The 25,540-nt window shown below is 32.6% G+C and overlaps 2 protein-coding genes across 7 annotated transcripts in view; one reads left to right on the plus strand and one right to left on the minus strand.

Moving 5' to 3' along the window:
- Positions 1–25,540, minus strand: part of LOC117687466 (uncharacterized) — a 122,328-nt gene that overhangs the window by 5,591 nt on the left and 91,197 nt on the right. The window lies entirely within an intron of this gene.
- Positions 7,295–25,249, plus strand: LOC117680511 (N-lysine methyltransferase KMT5A). Of its 6 annotated transcripts, none has more exons than XM_066074663.1 (9): positions 7,295–7,501; positions 15,831–15,893; positions 17,797–17,893; positions 18,974–19,133; positions 19,921–20,116; positions 20,371–20,442; positions 21,334–21,405; positions 23,458–23,535; positions 24,590–25,249. In XM_066074663.1, exons 2-8 carry the CDS (start codon positions 15,864–15,866, stop codon positions 23,479–23,481), a joined length of 651 nt encoding a protein of 216 aa, XP_065930735.1. In that variant the 5' UTR covers positions 7,295–7,501; positions 15,831–15,863; the 3' UTR covers positions 23,482–23,535; positions 24,590–25,249. The 6 variants fall into 6 exon arrangements, 4 of the variants coding, with proteins under 4 accessions (XP_065930735.1, XP_065930734.1, XP_065930744.1 ...); XR_010710663.1 differs by lacking the exon at positions 7,295–7,501 and adding an exon at positions 9,550–9,701 and having other exon boundaries at positions 19,921–20,073; XM_066074662.1 differs by lacking the exon at positions 7,295–7,501 and adding an exon at positions 9,550–9,701.

Genomic DNA, 25,540 nt, shown 5'->3' on the forward strand with positions numbered 1-25,540 from the left:
TAATTATATACATGTAACTTTATTGTTTAGCATCTTCGCTAGCCAAGGATTTTCAGTCTACTTTGCTCCCCGTAAACCCTTAGCGGAATTCATTACGAAAACTCAGTGATGTGATGGCGTTACTTGAGTTGCGCCCCTTGCATATTTACATTTTAATCAAATTAAACAACGGGTTATATTACTTATATATATATACATGTACACACTACGGCATTAATACAACTCGAAAACATGTTGACTACCAAATATCGGAACATAAGTAACAATGTTATTAAATACAAAATAAGTTGTAACCTAGGGAAGGCACAGAATGTCTTATTCATCGTGTTTGATAAGGACCGGGAGTGAAAAAGTCGCCAATTTATATGAAAGCGTTCATACCATAAAACAAGGTATGGTTGTCGTGAATATTGCGGACCAAAAAAATTAAATAAAGCAGAGCTTATTGAACATTTAAAAGCAATAACCATAAGCAGGAACGTATATACTAATGGGATAGGCAACTTCTACATTCGCCAGGTTTACTTCTCATGCTGTTCACGCCAGCCTTGAAAGTTTGTAGAACTAGTTCAATCCCATTACAAAAAGCCAATTGGCCTTAACGGTCACCTGAGTAGCATATAACCCATACACAAACTTGTTGAAGAGTCTCATATATGCATTTAATTAATTAGGTTTCATTCTGGCGTAAAAAAAATTATAAATTTGTAATGACAACTACCTCCCTGCCTGAAGACCTTGTCGACAAAATCATGAATTCAGTTTTTTTTTCGGGTGTGTGGGAGTAACTAAAAGGATAATTTTTTAACATTATATGCAGTACCACCTATTTTTCCATTTTAGCCCTGCCCTAGAGTCAAAACCCATACTCCAGGGGACATGAAAATTAAAATTACAGTAGAAGACTTCCTGGTAAACATAATTATGTCAGTTTTCTATACAGATGAGTGAAAATAGAGAAGAAAATTTTTCAACATTATATATAAATTTACACTATATTGCCATACCCCCCCCCCCCTCAAGTCCTGAAACCCTGACCTAGGGGTAGCGGAGTTAGTGGACATCAAAACCATTTATTCGGTTTTTTGCCCACATGTGTGGGAGTAGATAAGAAGATTTTCTAAGATTTAAAACATTTTTACTATATTGCCATATTGGCCCCACCCTTGAGCCTGAATCCCTGACCCAGGGGTCATGAATTTCATAATTTAGGTAGAGGGCTTCATAGACATCATAATCATGAATTTAGTTGTTTTTTTTACAAATGTATATGGAAGTAGAGAAGAAGATATTCTAAGATTTAATTCATTTTTACTATTTGGCCATATTGGCCCAACCCTAGAGCTTGAACCCCTGACACTGGGGTCATGAATTTAACAATTTTGGTCGAGGGCTTCATGGACACCATAACCATGCATTTATTTTTTAACAAATATATATCGGAGTAAAAAAGATTTTCTAAAATTAAATACATTTTTACTTTTTGGCCATATTGGCCCCACCATAGAGCCTGAACCCCTGACCCAGGGGTCATGCATTTCACAATTTTAATAGAGGGTTTCATGGACATCATAACTATGCAACCAGTTTTTTCCTTACATGTGTAGGAGTAGAGAAGAAGATTTTTTTTTAAATTTAGCTTCTTTTTTTGCATATTTGGCCCAACATGTGGCGCCCCTGGGGTGGTAGAGCCATGAATTTCACAATTTAGATTCTTCTTACCATAGAGAGGGGAGTGGTAGAGCCATGAATTTCACAATTTAGATTCCTCTTACCATTGAGATGCCTCACACCAAACATAGGTAATCACAGATTACGAAGCTCGCCGAGACGAGGCATCACCCTCATGAGGCATCACCTTTATGAGACCACCTTTATCATATTATATGAAAATCATACTTTATGATCTTGGATTTTACTGTTTTGACACAATGTCGTATATGATCTGTTAAAAAATTGTATGATAATCATATGTTCAAATCATACAGTATTATAGGATACAATATTTATCAATACTTAAACAATAAAATGCTTTCTTTTGTGATTCATTTGGGATATGAAGGTAGCGACATTGCAGGAAAAATACATAACCCGCGTCAGCAGGTTCTGTAAAATCTTCCTGCGATGATCGCTATCTTCATAATCTGCATGAATCATAAAAGAAAGCATTTTATTGTTTATTTTTACATCTATCTTTAACTAATTAATAAATTGATTATGACAAGTTAGTAAAATTCACTTAATATTACTGTTAATGTACATATGTACGTTAGCTAAAAGAAACAGCCAAATTGTTTCCTCTAAGACTTTGAGTCATCATCAAGATTATTTCGTGCAGTCCGTGAGTTTACTTAGATCGCTGTAGCTTCAGACCAATCGATAAACAGGGCGTGTCATTTTAATCCTGTCACTTTCAGCTGGTGTAGATTTCGACCAATCATTAAATGGGGCGTGTGGATTTCAGTCTGGATGTTTCTTTACAGATATGAATTAACTATAACTTTCCGTAAGAAATAGAGGAAATTATACTTGGTAGATGTAAATATAATAATATAAAATACAATATTGCATCCTATCATACTTACAAAATATATCAATCATATAATACAATAAAATACCGTAATAAACAATGATGATATTATTGATATATTATATTGTAACATATGATATGGCATCGCATTGTGTTAAACATTACTGTTAATCACATAATACAATATCATAATATTATATATAATACAATATAATATTATACAAAACAATATCATATTACATAAAACATCATAATATTGTAACATATATCATATAATATTATATTATATGCAATATGTATCTTACAATACAATACAATATATTGCAATATCATATGTAACAGTATTATGTGATTATCATGACTATTCAGTGTATAACGCGAAGCGGAGGGCAATATTTTCGTCCCAAGGGGGCTAATATAATCAATGTTGCCCGAAAACACAGTCAACATTTGTTTTGTTATATGAAGAAACAAACCAAAATTAAGGAAATTAATTGAAAACAGATCGCCGTAATTTTCTCAGCTCAACAAAGATTTCACGAATTCAATTTTGTGCAAAGTTCATTTCCAAAATATCCTCAGCATCAAACGGTCACTTGTGATATTCTGCCGACCGTAAGAATTATCAGACAGTTGTTCTACCTGATTTTACTTCACAGTAATTCGCAAATCCTTATATCCGTCATGATAGCAAACCATCGCATTGTGCGTTCGCTGTTTACTTGCCTTGACTGATTGTCTATTATGACGTCACCTTGTTTTGGAGTCAAGAACTCATATTTTTTTTTAGTACATGAACATGTCCAGACTATTTTCAAATAATATGAATAATCAATTTGTTCAAGTTGATGGGGTTTTTTTTAAATTTTTTACTAAGTATGTAATGTATATAATAATAGATACCTTTTTCCATATCACAGCTTGCATCAGCCCTCGACCAATATCATCCCTCGGGCTGATATTGGAGTCTCGGGCTAATACAAGCTGTGATATAGAAAAGGGTATGTATTATTATCTATGCATTATATTAAACAATAGTATATCATATCATATAAACTATATCATAGGAATCATGTTATATCATTTAACAACAAACACATCTATCTATCGAGCAGGTTTGAGTGAGGATTTTTTTAGCATCCTTGATAATGGAGATCAGGCTCTGCATCTTTCATTTTTTCATTTATAATATAGTTAAATCAACTATGCAAGCTATTATCTACAAAACATGTGACCTGTTCCAAAAAAAAAAACCTAAACATTATCTAGCATCCGAAACCTATGACTCAGATTTAGCATATAAGCCTCTCAGGTGCATCAGTATCATAAGACACATCATCCATGCAAGTTTGGGGAAGTTAGGACCAGTAATAACTACGATATCATTATCAGAGGGCTCCTGTTTCAAAAACCTTAACCAGCAATTAAAACCTTAACCTCCTCCAGCATCCGAAACATATTGCTCAGATGCAGCATCCATGCCTGTCAGGTGCATCTGTATCATAAGACACACCATCTATGCAAGTTTGGTGAAGTTAAGACCTGTAATGACTAAGATATATTTTTTAGCATCCTTGATAATGGAGATCAAGCTCTGCATCTGAAGCTACCTCTGTGATTCATTCATATTATAGTTTAATCAACTATGCAAGTTTGAAATTGTACTATTATCTATTAAACATGTGACCTGTTCCAAAACCTTAACCTTAGCCTTATCAAGCATCTAAACCTATGGTTCAGATTCAGCATTCAAGCCTGTCTGGTGCATGAGTTTCAAAAGATGCACCATCCATGTACGTTTGGTGAAGTAAGGACAAGTAGTTATTAAGATATCATCATCAGAGGGCACCTGCAACAAAAACTTTAACCAGCTCTAAAAACCTTAACCTCTTCCAGAATCACAAAACCCATAGCTCAGATTCAGGTTCAAGCCTGTCTGGTGCATCAGTATCATAAGACACACCATCCATGCACGTTTGGTAAAGTAAGGGCCAGAAGTAACTTAGATGTTGCTATCAAAGGGCACCTGCAACAAAAACTTTAACCTGCTCCAAAAACCTTAACCTCCTCCAGCATCTGAAATTTAGGACCAAGAGTCAGCATCAAAGTCTTCCAAGTCCATAAGTAGGTCCAGATGCATCATTCATGCAAGTTTTGTGAAGATAGGACAAGTAATAGCGTATATACAGGCCCTGCAACAAAAACTTTATCCAGGTCTGAACGCCAACGCCGAGGGTATAGCATAAGCTCCCCCTGACTTCGTCTCGGTGAGCTAAAAATGGTAACAATCAGCTTTGTAGTTTTTAAGAAGAAGTTTAAAATGTTAACGCATGACGACGGACGGAAACGGATAGCAATAGGTCACTTGAGTTTACTCAGGTGACCTAAGAATACATAGGTCTTTAATGTGATCTGGTTAGACCATCGTTGGGGAGACACTGTACTCGGGAACTTGTGTCTCAACTTGTTAAAAGCACCAAATGTTTTACCAAAGATCACACATATGTGTTCTTTTAAAGTCTATATTTACAAGCACTGCGATTGGATCAGCTACTCGCAGCTGCAGCCAATCATTAAACGGAGCTTGTTACAGAGTTTTCGTAATGAAATCCGCCAAGGGTTTATGGGGAGCAAAGTGGACCAAAAAATCTTGGCTAGCAAAGATGCGCTTTAGTGGTAATTTAGTAAACATTTTCTATTTTTTTTCAAACTGATATTAGTAAGGAAGATCGACATCGATGTATTTTCATAAACGTTTAGTCTGTCAACTTAAAGATTAAATTTTACTCATATTTTAGACTAATGAGATCTAAAATCACATTGACCAGTGACTTCGACAACATTTTCAAAAAAAGAATACTTTTTTTTCATTTATTTTTTTCAAGGGGTCTGGGGGTCACCCAAGGATATATAAATGGGACTATAAAAGAGCAACATTGTAGGTATTTGTGTTGAATCATAGGCGAGATACAGCTCGGTATAAATTTTTTATTTGCTACGAAGCGAGTATATGGGACGAGAAATATCGTTAAACCGGGTCTGTGGGACATCTGTCATTTTAACGATAGAACATTCTATCTAAATATCAATATGTACCGGGATTCTACTATGTTATTATCACGAAGCCGATAACTGGTGCAGTAAATTGTAAAATATCTACATATTCGGGGCGTTCTAAGAGGTACAAAATCAAGATGCTTTGGATTCTAAATTCCTAACTTAAAATGATATAATTAAACCGATGGATAAATAAGGAGTTTACCAATAATATATGTCAAGTGTTATCTAAATATATCAAGTAATAAGCTAACACCAAAAGAAAACATAAAATTTAGCCAATAACTGGTACAGTGCCAGTCGTATAAACCTATTCATTTACAAGTACAAAGTCTGGTTAAAAGGAAATTCGAAACATACCGTTCCGAGTTCGCTGGCATAATAAAATATAATAATAAAGGTAGACCACATTGAACAATATAAACAGCATTTGAACAAACCTGTAATTTCATATCTTACACGGGGAACATGCAACGGTTTAATATGTTATCTCTATTATAGCATTCTTCATTAAATAATTGTTTACACATTATGAACACTTAGGCTGTAAATCTTATCAGTATCTTAATCGCCCCTCTAACCTCACCCCCTGCTGACTCCACCCTGACCATTAATTATATAATTATACAGTGTATTGACTCCGGATAGTCAGGATCCTAAAATGTGCTCCTGATCGTCAGGAGCGGATCTTTGTTATATATAGCGCTATAATATCTAGTACACAACTAACTGAGAAGATAGGAGATGTACTTAGACGCAGAACTCACTTAGATAGGACTTACTTAGCACTTGGATCATTAATTCCGTCGATGTTTTGGATTTACGTGTACATGTGATTGTGATTACTTGGATTTTATATTGTGGATTATTTGTTTGGAATGTTTATATTTGTGATGTGTAATAAACTGTAGACTTAAAATTGGACGTCTATTTTCAAAATGTGAGGAACTAAGATCATGGAAACTGAAAATATTAAAGGTGTTGTAAGACCGCTCGGTGCGGCGCTACAACTAATTGTCTACCTAAATGGGTAAACTCCTTCGTTTTTTCTCTTTCCAAATCTTTCTATCAAATCTATGACCTATCCAGTCTTGTCCCATGATCCCCTGCTCTTCGATTGGGCTCAATCGCAACTTCTCGGGCCTTTCCGGCAAGCTTAGAAAATTTCCGAGCCTGCCGGAAAGGCCCGAGAAGTTGCGATTGCGATTGGGCTATACGTCACAGTTATGTAAGTCGTTTCGACATCCAACAGTTTCGACCCCAAGTCGTTTTGGTCCCGATAATGAATCATTAAAAAATACAAAAAAAGTTATTGGAATATTACTTTTTAATGTATTTTATCATTATCTTTATTATTTACCGGTATATGAAAACATTTTTTTAGTGTGTGTGTGTGTGTGTGTGTGTGTGTGTGTGTGTGTGTGTGTGTGTGTGTGTGTGTGTGTGTGTGTGTGTGTGTGTGTGTGTGTGTGTGTGTGTGTGTGTGTGTGTGTGTGTGTGTGTGTGTGTGTGTGTGTGTGTGTGTGTGTGTGTGTGTGTGTGTGTGTGTGTGTGTGTGTGTGTGTGTGTGTGTGTGTGTGTGTGTGTGTGTGTGTGTGTGTGTGTGTGTGTGCGTTTGTATCATGCCGACACCTACGACATGTACTAGTTTACACACGTGCAACTTACTACATTTTCAAAACCTACGACAGAAATCCGTGTAGTAAGTTTGCAGAACCCCGTAAATCGGGTTTTTCGACCATGATTTACCCAGAAAATACAAAATTATAAAAAGTGTGAGTTTCCGGTTTACACATGAATTTTGTTACACACGATATCGAGTCTTAATGGGGATGTTACACACTTTGCCCCCTTGCCACATTTGCGCATGCGCAAATTCAACTTCCTATGGAAATAATGGAAACGCAAAAGAAGGTACGATCACTTATTTCTTTCATGAAAAATTAATCTTTCGTTGATTTTTACACCAATTTTCTTTCGAATATATAATTTTAGATCATTTGTTTAAATGCGACATCTGATTTTTCGTTATTCTGCAGCTAAATTGAGGAAAATTTACATGTCTTTGTGTGTGTCACCTCATAAAGTTGTAGATGGTTAAGATGGTTTTCTTTTACGTTTAACTGGGTTTAATTTCGGTAGTAGTCAAACACATGTAGTGTGTGCTTTTTTTAATTTGTGTTTTAAATAATCATTTATTTCATTACAATTTTAGTATACCATTGAAATTTTTGATAAACTCTCAAAAAGTTAGAATTTCCTCTAGACTTTAACAAGTTGCATGTAGCACAATCGAGAATTATGTGCCTCCTGCATGTTCTTCTAAACATTTTAGGGGTTTTAATTGTGAAAATGTGTTGTTATTAGTTCGGGTAATTAAAGAATAATGAAGAAAAAATTAACATTAACTTGGAACTTTTCAAATTTAGACTCTGTATTGTATATACTTTTTATCAAGAGGAGAAAAATATGGATTTCTTCAAGGGGGTCAACAATTTTTCATAGGCCTTAACTGGGGAATCTTTTAATTATATTCTCTTTTGGAATTCACAACAAACAATTAATCATGAAGAAATAAACAATATGTTTCTTAACTTTCAAATTTACACCCAACACATTTTATCCAAAATAAAGAAATATTTTCTGTTCAACGGCTTTAATTGTGGAGTTTCTTAGTAAAGTTCTCTTCAATCAATCAAGAAAAATTAGCAAATTGTTGCTCTATATTAATCACATATTAATTCTTTCATTAAATTACACCCTCATGAGAAAACTCTAAGTTTCAATTTAATGCCCCCCCAAAAAAAATCAGTACGGTAAATCACTTATAAAAACCCTTTAATTTCATGAGCTTAATTTTTGCACCATAATTTACTCTTCCTTGCATTAAAACAAAGAAATGATTATTAGAATAATTATTAGGAAAAATCCTATTATTATTTACATAAACACCCATGGGGAAACTCAAACTTTTCATTTTAACGTTAAAAAATCAGTAATGTTAAACCCTAATTTATCCTTAATGACATTAAAACAAAGTTATAATCAGTATTAGTTTAAGGGAAAGGCTCATTTACAAATTGCACCCCAAAGGAAAAACCGTGTTTTTCATTTTAATGTTAAAAATCAGTATCACATTGAAAACCCCTTTTATCCTTTTTTTTGAAAATCCTATTATCATAAACTATGACCCATAGGAGGAAACACATTATTTTCTTTTTATCGTTGAAAGATCTGACAGGTATAGTTAAACAATTAGGAAACCACATGCATCTTTCAGGACCAGAATGTACACCCTAATTCCCCCTAATGACCTTATTACAAACAAATAATCAGCATTAGTTTGAGGAAAACCCTTTTATTAAGAAATTACACCCCCATAAGGAAACCAATAATTTATAATTTAATGTTTAAAATTTAATACATGCAGTAAATCACTTAGAAAACTCTCTAAATCTTTTTTTCATTATTATTATTATTATTATCATTTGCACCCTTATTTATCTTTCATTACATTGATACAAAGAAATGGTTCTAGTAAGTTTAAGGAAAGATCCTATATGTAGATATATATGAAGTTTGATCCCCATGAGGAAACTCATTTTTTTTTCATTTTAAAATTTAATAAATCATTATAAAAACAATATCCCCCCCCCCCAAATCTTTCGGGATCAATTTTTACACCATATTCATCCTCATAATTAATGACATCAATGCAAACTTGTAAAACAAAAACAAAAAACCTACAAGAGAGCTAAATAAATACTGAATCTTGTAAACACTCTCCAAAAGTAAAAAGTAAAAAAAATATTCTTTAACAAGGTAATTATTTAAACAATTTTACTCTGCTTCATTTTCAAATTCATTGAAGTTTACCTCTCTTTTTTTTTTTAATTGAAGCTTATTGATTTGAGTGCCTGTAATACATATGAGAACAATTCTTTGTATACGAGTTGACCTGTATACGAATTGGTCTGTGTACGACTTGACCTGACAGTGTTACGACGCGACATATCCGGTAAAAAAAAATGTCACAAAACAAACCCCTCCATCCTGCATGCTTTATACGAATTACTACAGCCCCCCAAAAAGGAAAAGAAGCTACGTAAGAACTGTAAGTCGTTTGAATAATTAGTGACAATCTTGTAGGAGAAGTTGAACGTGTGAACAAGTGTAGAACCTCTCTGCGTTTCGTCAGCATGTGCATGTGTTTAACAGCTGCACTTGTAATGTAACGTGATCAAGTCCAGCACAATCTCCTAATTTAGCTACATAGCTTGGTTATAACACTTTTTTTTTTAAATTGACATTTTAAATTCTTGTATCATTTTCATAAAATTATTTTGCTAAATAAATGAGAAATGTTTGGAACATATTAGTATGATTTTGATCAACGAAATCGATGCAATGCAATGATAAACAATAATTATTACCGTCGATTGACTAGATAGAATGGTCTTTTCTTAAAATGACACATGTCCAACTAACCCAGTTAAATGATAGAATTTGTGCCCTTTACTGTCATTCTTAGTAGCAAATGAAAAAAGAAATATCTCGGTTGTATCTTGCCTATATTTTCATTTGATTGGTCTCAAATACCTACAATGTTGCTCATTTATATTCCCATTTTACCACATTAACGGTTTTGGCAATGAAATCACTGGTCGCCATGTTAATGATAAAATCCGAGATATTTCGAGTGCAAAATGGCAGGCAAATTCAAACAGAGACACTTTTTGCCTCTGCTGGGGTTTGAACCAGGGTCCTTTGGCACGCCAGTCAAGCACTCTACTGAGCGAGATAAAGGGTTAACCCACTAGCCAGAGCTAGTAGGAATGCAATATACCTGACTCTACCACAGATATATTAACAAAATGCCTTTGTATGACCCATTATATTAATAATGAATATTTTGTGGACTTAATTACATATGCATTTTCAAAAAGGTTTGTAATATAAATGCTGTGTTTTACCCCTGCAGATTGTTTTTAACAGACTTAAAGTTGATGCGAAGCAGATCCGCTTTGCAGCTGCTACATTGCAAGTATATGGGACGAATTCTTACTGTGACCTGAGCGTAGCCTGGTCACAGTAAGATTATTCTTTCTATAGAATGACCAGTACTGAATAGGGTATAGATTTGGCGGTGCTTTAAATGTTCCTGGGTGTTGTTTTGAAATCTTTTTTTTTTCTTTGGCTGATGTACGCTATATTATTGCTGATAGTAATGCAATATTGCTTTATTTAGAATTTTGTCCTAAAAACTTATATTGGAAGCCATTTTACCATTTACGAATAAATCAATAAGTTCTGAATAGCATAGCTGTTTCCATGGAAATCGAATGCAGATAAAAAGTTTTAGCCCTATTTAAACACCATCAATTGAACCTATTGAAAAAGAGGTTTGATGCATGTAACCAACCAGCTATTGGCAATTCTTTTAACCTATACAGTTAAATTAATTTGCATGGATTTAACAAACAAGATCACTATAACAATACTTTAGACTACATGTAGTTTCTAAATTCTAATATCTTGTCGGCGTACAGTTGCTGCACCTCCATTTATCATTACTGTGGTTCAATATGATTTATTTAAGACTTAGTAAGAAAATTTAATGAATTCCAGAAGTAATTGTTTTAATCTATTTCTTCATATAATCCTGAAACAGACAAAAACAAATTGAGTTTTTGGAATTTGTAAAATGGCAGCTTAATAAGATTTTTCATCCTTCTGCATTTCTTAAAATTTATATCCTGCATGCTTATATGGGTATGTAAGAATAATACCAAAACAACTTTTGATAGAAGAAATCTTGTTACATGTGAAAATATAAGGCGTCAACAGACTATTTTATGCACATAATAACGTTGCAATGACCTGGCAAAGCAAAAGTTTAATATTGGTTGACTAATGTAAGACTGTAGTATTGAATACGTACATGTATATGACCGCAAAAAATGAAACTACTGCAAAATTTAAACAAGCATTATAAGTGTATTATATTAAAGGTAATGATTTTTTCTCCAACTTTTATTTCCATAACTATTTGCTATTCAACATATGAACTATTCGGAACTGGTCAACGACTGTATGAATAAAATTAAAGATTTACTATAAATTACAAAAGAGGTAGCCTGAGGGGACATTTACTTTTAAGTTGAAGTTTCTGACTAGCTTAATAATAATTCGGATGCTAAAAAGTTAAAGTCAAGTGAAGAAAAAGAGTAAAAATAGATATCAAAAACAGTTTCTGTGGTTAAGGAATAAGGTGCACCATCCAGTCTTTAATCTATCTTTCTATAGACTATCAGATGATGAATCAAATTGCCTTAAAAATAAGCCCCTTTCTGAGTTTCACATCACTTTATAGCAAGATACAGGAATGCCTATTGGGGGCAGTCTGCAGAAATCCAACCCAGAATATTGGTAACAAAAAACACTAAATTCCTTTCTGACACAAACAAATAAAACTACTTCAGGGGGAGGGGATTGTAGCAGCTCATCTCATGACTTGAGGGTGGTACATTTAAAGGAAAAATTCAAATTCTAGATGGGGAGGGGGTGGTTTATCTGGATGGAACAATGCATATAAAAAATGGCAGGTGAATAAACAAGGATGTTTTGCAAATAGGGCACATGTTGAAACATTAGATTGAAGTCATCATGGTAATACATGTAATTCATAAATTGTTCATGTCTAGTTGTCTATTTCTTGAACACCCAGCTAGCTACATGTACATCATTTTGACTATGTCTGTGGTTATCTGAATCTAAGATCAAGCAAGAGGAGATTTGATATTAGTATTGACCCAAATTGTTGTTTTAAAAATTACAAGAGCCTTTTTTATTTATATTACAGAGATAAAACAAATACATACATGTATGGAGAACTCTCTCGGTAGTGTGCGCATGATGTATGAGTTGTCTAATTGTATGATCTAATTTCAATTTGGTTGGACTGACAATTTATGAATATGAGCATTTTTACTTTCTAATTTTCTGTCTAAAATGTTAATCAATTAAACCTTAAAATGAGTTGTTTAATCTGCGCAATTCTCATCTGGTTTAAGGTTGAGGCTGACTTTAGTTTGCATGGTTCATGTTTTTGTGCATTCTGATCGAGTAAAATACAGTGTATTTCAACCTTTTATGATTTTTATATAGATATAGACATTTATTAAATTGAACACAATAAACACATGATAAACAATTTTTTTTCAACAATTTTTCTGTGGTTTGGTAGGTGAGCATTGCCATTGATCTTGCTTTATATGTCGACATTATGATAAAATGAAGCTTTGTAGGAGTATATAGGAAAAAAGAAAAAGTAAAAATCGTAACCCTTTGAAATTGTATACACTAAATGATGGTATCTCCAGGGTTATTTTGCTTCATTTTGAATGAATACATCATAGCAATTAATCTACATTTGTAATACATGTACCCAAAATACATGTATATAGCAAAATTTATAAACTGTTCATATTTTGAGATGACCCTCACTTTAACTAGATGGTTGAATTTAGTATTTTTTACATATAAGGTTCAAAATGATATTGCTAATCGCGATATCACAATTCAAAGAAAATCTCTATTGTAGTATTTTTTTAAATCTGCTACGAAGTGCGGAAAATGAAAATTCTCTAAATATTCCTATAGAAAAATATACCTGTATTTTGAGATTGCCCCCAAAAAGAACCAGATGGTTGCTTTTTCTTTTTTTTAAAACTAGAGCTGATGTAAATTACATATGGTTAAAAATAAAGAGGTTTTCTAATGGGTTTTTTTTTTATGCACCCCCCCCCTTCCCCAATCGACCAGCTTAAATTATACTTGAGTTCAGGAAATCAGGGACATATACATGTATGTACACTCAGGTGCCAAAAGTAGGTCAATTTATTTTTTCTTTTCACCATATATTAATTGAAAATTTTTTTTTTTTAGAATTGTTAAAATGAAACCCTTTGACCATGTACATTGAAAAGACTTGGATTGATACATTAAGAATTTTTCTAGCTCTTTTTGCATCTTATTTGAATATTTTTCCAACCTTCTATTACTGAAATTTAATATAAACAGTTCAAAGTAAGATTTTTCGGCTCATACATTGCAAAAAATATATAGTAGAGCTCTTAAAAACTATCTCAGTGTTGTGTTTGAAATATTCAAATTTTACAAATGAGTTGTCAAAAACTAATGTACGACAACAAGTGGAAATTGAATCTACTATGCTGGAAATCAATATCAACTTCTTCAAAATCTGACCAATAATCTGACCTGAAAACCTTTTAAAAAAAGTCTTGTTTTTGATGAAATATATAGGGAAAAACAAAAAATTGACATACTTTTGGCGCATTAGTGGACAATCATGTAATAATGCCTGATATTCATGGTCTGTGTGTTGCCTCTTTACCAATCTTGTGCAGTAAGTTTCAATTGAATAACATATACATTATTTTATACATGTGAATCGATCAACCCACCTTGTGTAATGAGTTTTCTTGCAACCAACATTTACCATGGTTGGTTGCATTGCCAACAATTTTATGTATTTCATATGCACATGTAGTGTCAATTTTCTTGCCAATATAATATATATTTCCTAGACACATATAGCAAGTTTCCCAATTACACCAGTATAAATTCACCTCACAGATGTAGTGAGTTTCATTGCCAATTAATGTACATTCCTACACACATGTAGTGAGTTTCTTGTCCATATTCATTTAAATTACCACACACATGTAGTGAGTTTCCTTGTCCATATTCATTTAAATTACCACACACATGTAGTGAGTTTCATTGCCAATATACAGGTAACTCTCAATGGCTCGAACTTTGATTGGATCGAAGTTCTTGATCGCTGGAAGTGAGTCTAGGGTCCCAATTTTTTCCCCTATATAACTAAGCAAATTTACTATTGATTTCTCAAACTCTTGATCTCTCGAAAACCCTAGCTTGATCTCTCTAAGTCAAACTGCAGTCCCGTTCATAATCTATAGTTTCTTACTCTCGATACCTCAAAGTCTCCGTGTATCTCCAAGCGCTATACCTAAATAACACCTTAGACGCGGGACTTGTGTCACGAGTTGTTTGTTCAGGCGGCACTTGTCCTGCAAGGTGATAATTGTTTGATGACTGACTATACCAATACCTAATCTATAATTATCACAACCGTTTTACGATAATTTGGAGACGCAATGAAAATGAGAAATTAATTGAGATGAAACGATAATATTGAGCCATGGTCAAATTTTAGAATTATAAAACTGTTAAAAGTATGCTTATCAGCATCATTGTCATTGTAATGATTATATTGCTGAACAAGTTCTTACAGCTGGTGAAGGACCCTTACGGTGGGAACAATGGGTGATACTTAGTTATCACATTTATGACATGTTAATTAATCGTCTCGCACTCCAGTAGTACTGAGCAATTTGGTCTTAATATGATGCATAAAATAAATAATTATATTATGAATTTATTCAATAGTTGTTTGAATTTAGTTTTAAAAACATCCAGTTCTGTATATTTTACTGAAAAGAAAACGTTGTTTAAGCATGAGCGTAAAGTTAGCACTAATTAAATGGCTTAATCATAACATCCGGTAAGACTAATTTTAAAACCCATTGGTCAACCCAGAAAATTCCGAACTCTTGAAAACTCGAACTCTTGAAACTTCAAAGTTTTTCCTTGGACCCATGGACTTCCAGCTATCGAGAGTTACCTGAACAATCCTACACACATGTAGTGAGTCTCCTTGTCCATATTCATTTAAATTACCACACACATGTAGTGAGTTTCCTTGTCCATATACATTTAAATTACCACACACATGTAGTGAGTCTCCTTGTCCATATTCATTTAAATTACCACACACATGTAGTGAGTTTCATTGCAAATATACCTTTCCACACACATGTAGTGAGTCTCCTTGTCCATATTCATTTAAATTACCACACACATGTAGTGAGTTTCCTTGTCCATATACATTTCCACACACGGATCATGTACATGTATAGTGATTTTCACTGAATTGGATTTCATGTGATAAATCAATAGTCATCATGAGGTGATAATGATAATAATAATTAATGTGAAAAGTTGATAATTATCCACCTTATATACATTTAGTATAATATCTCATAACTCACATTAATGAAGTATGGCATCTCATATAACTCACATTTTAATTTGTATTGGCATTCATGTACAACTTCTTCTTCTTCTTTTTTTCTAGCTTATGTAAGTTATAAAGCAGTCAACTAAAAAGATGGCAGCTTATTCAAGGGGGAAAATTGCAGTAAGTGAAATTTTTAACATTGTACATACAGTTGAACTTTTAAGGTATATTTCAAACAACAGTACATGTGTATCGAATACCATTGATATGTTAAAGTTATTTGTGTGTGCATATCTCTCATTCTTTAAGTAAACATTTTACCGGTGATATCTCAAATTCTCATATTTAGATGTTTATTCTTGTTTTTGCTTAGTGTGACATATTGAAGTTTTCTATAATTGTCATACAGTCACAATATATGCTCAAATTGTTTTATCAGCAATTTGAACAAAATCAGTTGCTCGGTCTGTTTTGTTTGTTAGTGAAATTATCACAACAGAAAAGTGAATTAATCAATGGTTTTATCAAATTTATGATAATAAAAAAAACAATGCGACAGTATTAAGTATTACAGTCCCTTAAACCATCTACTTTCCCATTTTTTCGTGCATTCATCATGCGCTCACCGTGCATTCACCGTGCGCTCACCATGCACTCGCAGTGCGTTCACTTGCACTCTTCACTCCGCTCCTTTTGTGCACACCGTTCAGAAAGCGCTCATTGTGCGTTCACCTTTGTTCACTTATCGTTCACCGTTCACTTATCGTTCGAATTCAGTCCGTTTTCATTCATTTTCATTCGGAACTTCAAAAATGAAAGAATCGATCTCAGCAAAATGAGGAAAAAAACCTTGCGTTAAGGTGAAAGGAAACTAATATTACACATAAAGCATCATTTTAATTAGAATTTAATCCGTGGAATTAAAGTACACATTCTTGAGCAGATCTGTTTTTTGCTGTTGTTGTTTTTTATCACTCTCCTAAACAGGCATTTTTTTTTGTTGATCCGAAAATGGCTTAAGTATGCAGTTACTGTGAAAATTTTATGTTACACAATACAGCAATAAATTGATCCACAAATAATATTTAATGATTCATTTTAAGATAGTCAGTCCAGTCGTTTAAAAACAGAAGAATTCAATCAACTAACGATTCGACACATATATATATATATATAAATATAAGAACCAGACATTGTATTTGTGTATTTTTCACGATTCAAATAATAATTCCTTCGATTCCAAATCACAAACATATCCATGTTCGACAATAAACTGTCTTACTGAACAGATCAACTTAAGATAGTAAACATAAATGTGTGTTAATTTATAGATTAACAATGGTTTTATGTATTATTTAGACATTTTTATCATTACATTACTCGATTATCTGTTGATAAAATTAATATTATGGTCTTAAATTTGGTTTTATTTAACTGTTATTCCTAAACATGCATAAATGGTATGGTATAACTTTAAAGATAATACAGGATAGATATTATTTGCAGGATAGTCGATAGGATAGGACTGTTTTGTCAACTTTCAAGATAGCAGCACTGTACGTGTAGTTTATTAGCATGTTTTTCCTGATTTCCGTCAAAATACAATGTAAGGATAACCATCGAGACACTCCGAATAAATTGTTCATCTTGCGTTCACATATCGTTCATCGTTCAGTGCTTCATGTGCACTCTGCCTTCGCTCATCGTTCACCTTTCATTAGCGTTCACCAGATTCCGTTCAGAGTGTGATTACATAGAATGTTTCAGGGACTGTTTGTGTAAAATTAGCATTCTAATTTATGTATGTAATATATCTTTTTTATGTATGCACGGTGTCAGGGCTCTACATTAACTTTTTTTCCTTCTTGTCCATTCGGACAAGTGATTATTACCGTGTGCATTATATAAGTAATATTAATAAAGTTTTTATTTTGATCTTGAAATAGTTGAAAAGGAGTTTGCAAACCAAAATGGAAGGCCTTAAGATAATTTGATTTTAAAATCAATGTGATAGTTTAAAAGACAAATTTTGCACATTTTGAAATAAAACTTTTTTCTAATGAGTAATTTATTTATGTGCTAGAAACAACGAATAAGCCCTAAAAGAGAGGCAGAATTTATGTGTCGTTCTGGACTGGACTGTGATGCATTAAAAGTTGAATTGATCAACAGAAGAATTGGTGAGTTGATACACATCTATTACTACTATACATTAAAATAAAAGACTCGAATTTTTGGGCTTTAATATCGAGAAATCAGAAGAGAACTGTCTTTTGTTCTTTATTTTTTAAACATCATTGGTATTTGAAGATTACCAGTTTGTTTTTATTTTTTCTCAATCAAGCTTCGCTTATTAATAATCAATGAAAATTCCTTATAAAAATCCGGAATCATCTGGATTTTTTTTATTCTACAATCTTGCGCATGTGCATTCCATTCACGCTAAATCACGGGAGGCTCTTTAGTTTATGTTTCCACAGTATCACACTTGCATGGATAAACTCAGAAACGATAATACACATATGTTTAAATTTTCATTGAAAATTTGCTATATCCTGAGAGTTTGAATGTCATCATGTTGTGTAAATTCGAAGTGAGTAAAAAACATTGGTAAAAAAGTGTTGAATTCTTCATTAATATGAATTAAATTTTTAGAAGAAAGGTATTTACAGCCTCAAAATGGTTTGTTATGAATAATTTGACTGTTAATCACAATGCAGCTTCAATAATTTTCTCCAAAACCGTTTCGAAGCGATTATGCAATTTTTTGCTACATTACGGGTATATGAGAGGCATTTCAACTGTGGTGAAGGCCTGTCCCGAGACACAGTTAGATTATTCTAACTAAGCAGAGTGTAGTGAAATTAATAGCATTATTGTAGGCTTAAAGCTTGGTTATGTAAATATGGTGTGTCGATGTATCTATTTCGTGAATGTCCGATATCATATGCAATATGTCAAACCGTGCATGCACGGGTCAGAGTCTAGTGTAATAGAAAATAGTATCATTTCTTTGTTTTTATGTACCAATCTACTCAGTTTCACACATTTGTTTCCCTTGATTATGCAGATCCTTAAATGAAAAATGTCATTAGTTTCTGGAACAATTTTAGCCCCTTGCATTTGATAATCACAATTATACAAATAATTCCATAATAAAAGGCATTTATAAATAAATTAGGTTTTGTACATGATTTGTGAACACACTGTACAATCATGTAATGCAAAATATTCACCAATATTTTTTTTCTTATTTTAAGGATATGGGGTTTTTGCAACTCAAAATTTTCCAAAAGGAAGCTTTTTGGTAGAATATGTTGGAGAGAGAATTGTGCCCAAGGAAGCAGAAGAAAGAGAAAAGAAGCGCAAAATAAAACATACTAGTTATATGTTTTACTTTAAGTGGAATGGTCTGAAGTGGTAAGCAAATATAATATATTTATTGTGATTGTTATGAGAGAGAGAGAGAGAGAGAGAGAGAGAGAGAGAGAGAGAGAGAGAGAGAGAGAGAGAGAGAGAGAGAGAGAGAGATACAATTGTTTTATTTACCTATTTTAGATTTTTTGTAATACAACTTTTTCTGGTTCTTATGAGAATGTGAAATTGATATCCATATACAGTTTACTAGATGCTGGGAATTGTACAATTTAGGTCAGATTTTGATGACAGAAAATTAATTAGAATTTAATAAAAAAAAAATTGTGTTTGAATATTCTCACCACCCTGGCAATTTGTTTTTAGAAATTGCAGTGTTTGCGGCAGGTTATGAGTTCTGAGAATTGGCAAAAAACCATTGTTACGTACATTTCAACTAAATATGGAGATGAAAATGATATCCTGTATAACTATTTGCACTTTATAAAGGAAAGTAAAGTGAGCATGAGATGAAAAGTTTTATACAATGATTAGGTATTTTCTATTACCATGATTACACTATAATTCAGTGAATAAATCATTCTGATATCTTTGCGTGATGACTAAAATAACACTATGCATACGTAACAGGATTGGAAATATAATGACGGCCAAACAGAGATTTGAACCAGGGCATCCAGAATCAATAGATATGTACTCTACCAACTGAGCTATATATAACCACCGATGATCAAACCAGTCCCACTTTCACACATATATGTGTAAATTCATTTTCATTAAATACCGGGTGCAACCCTGCAAAAATCTATAAAATTGCTTTTCTTGTTTGTAGCATTGATGAAACTAACACTGAAAGAAAGGGGAAGTATATAAAGGATGAGGAAGTCGGAAGTCCGTTGAATAACTGTGTTATGCGCCTTTTGGTTACCGAGAATTATCCAAGGCTCTGCCTCTTTGCAAATAGAGATATTAAAGCTGGAGAAGAGTTAAGATATGATTATGGGGAAGCCAACCTACCTTGGCAACAAGTATGTGACAATTTTAATAATTGTTGATGTGTTAATGTGATTTAAATGTCAAAAGGATTTAAAAAAAAAATGCACATGGTTTAACATTTCATATTGTTTTTTACAACAAGAATTAGTATAATCAGTGAATCAATTAATTTTTAACCTGTATAATATTGAGTTTACTGCGCGAGAGTACATGTAGTTCAGAACTGCACAGTAATAAATACTATATAATTTAATAATAAATTGTTACAACTATTGTTCTCTTTAAGATTCACCTGATGATAATCCATTTGATGATAACCCATTTGATGTCAACCAGGACAGTGAGGAGAACAATGAAGGTTACTTTTACTTAATGTTTCTAGTGTTCATTTTGATTTGATACATGTACATGTATTAAAATGTATTTAATATTTATGTGTAACATATGTCATAACAAATACTGGTACACATTTCCTGCACATGTGGTGAATTTCCTTTCCATTTTGAATGCATTTCCCACACATATGAGTGAATTTCTTCGCCAGTGTACATTTACTACACATGTAGTGAGTTTCATTGTCCATATTCATTTAAATTACGACACACATGTAGTGAGTTTCCTTGTCCATATTCATTTAAATTACCACACACATGTAGTGAGTTTCCTTGTCCATATTCATTTAAATTACCACACACATGTAGTGAGTTTCCTTGCCAATATACATTTCCACACACATGTAGTAAATTTCCTTGTCCATATTCATTTAAACTTTTTCAGTGTTTTTGCTTGTGATAACATATGATAACACAGTTGATTTTGTACTATACAGTCCATTAAATTCAAATTACGTATGATTTGGGCGCAAGCAGGGTTTGCTTATTTATATTCAAATATTTAATTGTACAACTGCTGGAAATTGTCAAATCCATCATAAAGCCCTCAAGCTTCATTGGATTTGATCATGCCCCGACCAAAATTATCACCCCATAATACATGTACTGAAAGAATGATTCTTTATTCCTTAATAACTACCACACACATGTAGTGAGTTTCCTTGCCAATATACATTATCTTCACACACGTAGTGAGTCTTCTTTTCAATATACATTAATCATGCACATTTAAAAAGCAGACTTTGATGAAATTGATTTCGCTGACAAAGGTGTGTTTATAAATCATGTTTTTATTTTCTGTCTATTCCCCAAGAATTTTCAAGGCTGTTTATTGATGTGTCTTTTCTTCAATATAGAAACTATTGATACTGAAACAGAGAGTGAAAAAGAAGTTGATGATGATTCCAACACTGCATCCCCTATGGAAGGTACTTTTCATTCAGTTGATTAGATCCAGATCTTTTTTAATATTCCAGAGTTAGGTAGCTTATTAAAGTAGAAGGCAGGCTTGGGGCGAATTACATTGTAAAGTAATGCATTACATTACCATTACTTCATGAATTTGGGCATTAAATTACCATTACCATTACTTGATTTTATTGAAGTAATGCATTACATTACCATTACTTGAGTAAAGTAATGCATTACCATTACCATTACTTTGTTTTAAAAAAGTTAAGCTAAATAAGTGTTTTGTAAATGTTTCATATAATAAAAACTCTTTAACATTTCTACAGGTTCATGTTCAGTATCAGGTTCAAATTCAATGACTATACAAGCTTCATTCTTCATTTGCTCAATATATAATCATCTTGTGGCATTATGAACAACATCTTACAAAAGTAAATAGATATTTATAGACATTTGACATGGTATAATGTCAGATATAAAAAGAGACACAGAAGAACATGCATAACAAAAAACAAATTATGGAATATTGTTGCGGTTATTTAAAGCTAAACAGATATTTCCCCAGATTACACAAATAATTATAATTTTGGACCCTTAATTGTATTAATTTATAAACAGGGTTTTCCCAGTAATATTTCTTAATATTTTTTAATCAGATTTCTTTATACTGAGGACACTTTAAGGCAAAGGATTGCTGTTGCACTATATGATCATCAAAGTTTCAAAGGGTTCATCTTTTAACTGCATCCTGTTAGGTTTGAAAATCTTCCCAGCTATACTAAATAAAAGTTCTACAGGAGCAGTGATAGCTGGGACTGAAAGATTTTTTGGGGCAATCTTTATCTTAGGATATATATAAAGTGCAATAATAGAAAATTACATGAATCTTGTATTTTCTATCGGTGCAAACTAATGTTCTTTATATACAACAGAGAGAGAGAGAGAGAGAGAGAGAGAAATTATTTTCAAATGGGTTATAATAATAATTTATATATTATAATTTTGGAAGTGATTTTGATTTTCATCATGGATGGACAGTGCATTCATTTTGTTTTTAAATTAAAGGTGCGTGTCTGTCCTCTATTTTATTGGGACATAGCCAAGGGAAGGGGATTGGGGTGTAGCGCTTCTTATAACAATAGATTGTTTTGATACTTAGAGTATCCTGGGGGCATAGTGTGTGTTGTTGACACATTCTTTAATGAAGTGAAAACTAATTAGAGTAAATTAAATGATTTTAAACTCTTAATAACAACACTATTAAAAATGTTATGGAATTGTGTTGTTATATCTAGTAATATTAAGAATTTAAAAATGAACTTTATTTAAAACATTTTTATAATACAACTAAAACATTTTTATCTCAAGAATTATTTTTTTCTTCTTTTAAATAATTTTAATCAAATACAATTTCAGCTAATCATTTATTTATCACATATTTTAAAGTGAACATGCATAAATAAGCATAGTAATGCAAAGTAATGCCATGTAATGCCAGCATTACACTAGATTTTGGAAAGTAATGAATTACATTACCATTACTTGTAATGCTAATTTTGTGGCATTACACATTACTAGCATTACTTTGAAAACATGTAATGCATTGCAATGCATTACCATTACATTTAGCATTACCCCAAGCCTGGTAGAAGGTATTGCAACAAATGTTTCAAATATAAGTAGGGTGTGCACTGTTCAACCTGCCAACTGTGCAATCCGGTACACTGGACATTCTGACCTCATACTTGTATTTTATTCCCAATTTTTTTTTATAATGTATCTAGGATAAAACACTACACTGTAAGTTTCATAACCTGAGGTTTTATTTGGTCAAAGTACTTTAAGTAATTCAACACATTACATAATGAACATGCACAGTAATTGCTTGTTGGCTAGGTTACCGTTACAAAGATGTCCTGTAAGGTTAAAAGTTATGGTCGTTTTAGAGCATAGTTAACTACATTTTCTAGTTAATAGTAAATAGTGTATACTGTGTAATTTCATACCTTTTGTGCTACTTGAGGTGAATTTTTATCGAGATGTAATTAACATTGTATATTGTATTGCAGTTCCATGTAAAAGTAAAAAGCTAAGCACAGAGAGATCATCATGCCCACCCCATGCAAAACCTGAGGCTCAAGGACAAGGTATTATCTTTGATTATATAAATTTAAAACTTTTTACGGACACCACCTGCCAGTTGCCATTAGTGAAAGTAACTTAATTGCATATAAATTAGGTATTGTAGATTCAAGTTTGTTCAAATTATGGTCCCTGGGGGTAGGGTGGGGCTACAATGGGGGATAAATTATATATAGAGAAAATCTTTAAAAATCTTTTTCTCAAAACTATTAGGCCAGAAAAGCTCAAATTAAAATGGAAGCATCCTCAGGTAGTGTAGATCCAAGTTTGTTCAAATCATAGTCCCTGGGTGTAGGGTGGGGCCACAATTGGAAGATCAAGTTTTACATAGGAATATATAGAGAAAATCTTTAAAAATCTTCTTTTTTAAGACTATTAAAAGTATTTGGCCAGAAAGGCTTAAACTTGTGTAGAGGCATCCTTGGGTAACTATGTAAATTCAAGTTTGCGAAATCACAGTCCCTAGTGGTAGGGCGGGGCCGTGATGGCGGTTTGGATTTTTACATAGGAATATATAGAGAAAATCTTTAAAAATATTCTGGGAAAGTTTTCGGTCCTAAACTCAGTACTTAGTGTGAAAGCACGGGTTATGCAGATTTAAGTCTGATGAAACCCTGATTCCATAACGAAAAGTGGTGCCACAAAATGGGGGGGGGGGCTATTTAGGAATAAAGAAAAATCTTCTTACAAGTACAACAACAAAAGGGGCTTGGTATTTACCAAAAATAAAGAGGTTGATAAAAATTGGCAGATTTTCAAGTTTTTACTGTACTTAGTTGTCAAGATATTTTGATACTGTTATGCTAATTTGATCAGAATTAAGGCAATTGTTGCTCAGGTGAGCGATGTGGCCCCTGGGCCTCTTGTTTAAATTCTTGGATACAATGAATGAATGAATATCTTTTTACTATATTTCATACAGTTTTAACATTCAAAGGAAGGATACCAATTTTTGAATAAAGACTATACATTTGGGCTGAAGAACAAATAACCTTAATGACAAAAATATGATAAAGATACAGCAATTTTAAAATAATAAAATCTTATTCTTTTTCACAGCCAGTGTTCAACGTCACACATGGACTGCTGTAGAAAGGCATCCTTGGAGCGACAGTTTAATAACTTTATCAAACTAGGGAAAACTCCTGGTCAGCTTGACTGTTTAAACGCCATTAGGAAGGAAAAGGCATTATCAGGCTTCACTTGGCGCAATATGAAGTTTGCTGTCAAAAACATTATTACCTCTCGTCTGAGAAGTTGCAGAAAATAAAATTCCAGGTGGTCGCAACGTTAAATTTCTATGTGTTATAATTATGTTACCGTAATGAAGTTCGAATGCATACTGTTTGTGCTGTATTATCAATTTGTTAATAACATTATGCCAGTATCTAAATTTAATACAGGGTGCATGCATTTGTGACAAATGCTTATTGGCTTATACAAATGTACATTTATTTTTTTGTCTGTTATTCTACTTCCTATTCCATGAAACATTTTGAAATGGCAGAAATGGGTAGACATTATTTGATATTTTAATTGATAAAATATGATCAGAAATGTAAAGAAGGGCACGCATCATGCATGATAATGTCAATAATTGATTGAAATTATTTGAATTCATAAACAAAATTCCATATATCATGAATTACTATGAAATTATGTACTTTTAAATTTTAGATTAAAGTTGTTTGATCCTAAAATAAAATGAATTATAATTAAGATTCTGCAGTTGATTTATGTTTTGTTTGAAGAAGTGTTCAAAGTCCACAGGTCTAGATTTTACAAAGCAAGTGGCAAATAGGAATTTATTTAATTTAAACAGTATATGTTTTTAAAGAAATGAAACACACATGAAGACTTTTCAATTCAATTAGATTTTCTTATAAATTCAGTCTTGATAGGGTGCGTAAAAATTAGCAAGAAATCCTAATTATTTAAGTCATACAGTGATAGTGTAAAGTGTCTTTTATAGGCAAAACAGTTAATAAAAGCATACAAGTTGCAATGGTA

This window comes from Magallana gigas, chromosome 1, assembly GCF_963853765.1.
Source record: "Magallana gigas chromosome 1, xbMagGiga1.1, whole genome shotgun sequence".
Taxonomy (NCBI): domain Eukaryota; kingdom Metazoa; phylum Mollusca; class Bivalvia; order Ostreida; family Ostreidae; genus Magallana; species Magallana gigas.

What these genes read in the sequence shown, in the direction of transcription:
- LOC117680511 (XM_066074658.1), top strand. Translation starts at nt 9,645, where the DNA reads ATGCTTTATACGAATTACTACAGCCCCCCAAAAAGGAAAAGAAGCTAC. An exon ending in AAAGAAGCTACGTAAGAACT is followed by an intron (nt 9,702 to 17,796) that starts GTAAGTCGTTTG and finishes TTTATGTGCTAG; the next exon opens with AAACAACGAATAAGCCCTAA. An exon ending in AAGTGGAATGGTCTGAAGTG is followed by an intron (nt 19,134 to 19,920) that starts GTAAGCAAATAT and finishes TCTTGTTTGTAG; the next exon opens with CATTGATGAAACTAACACTG.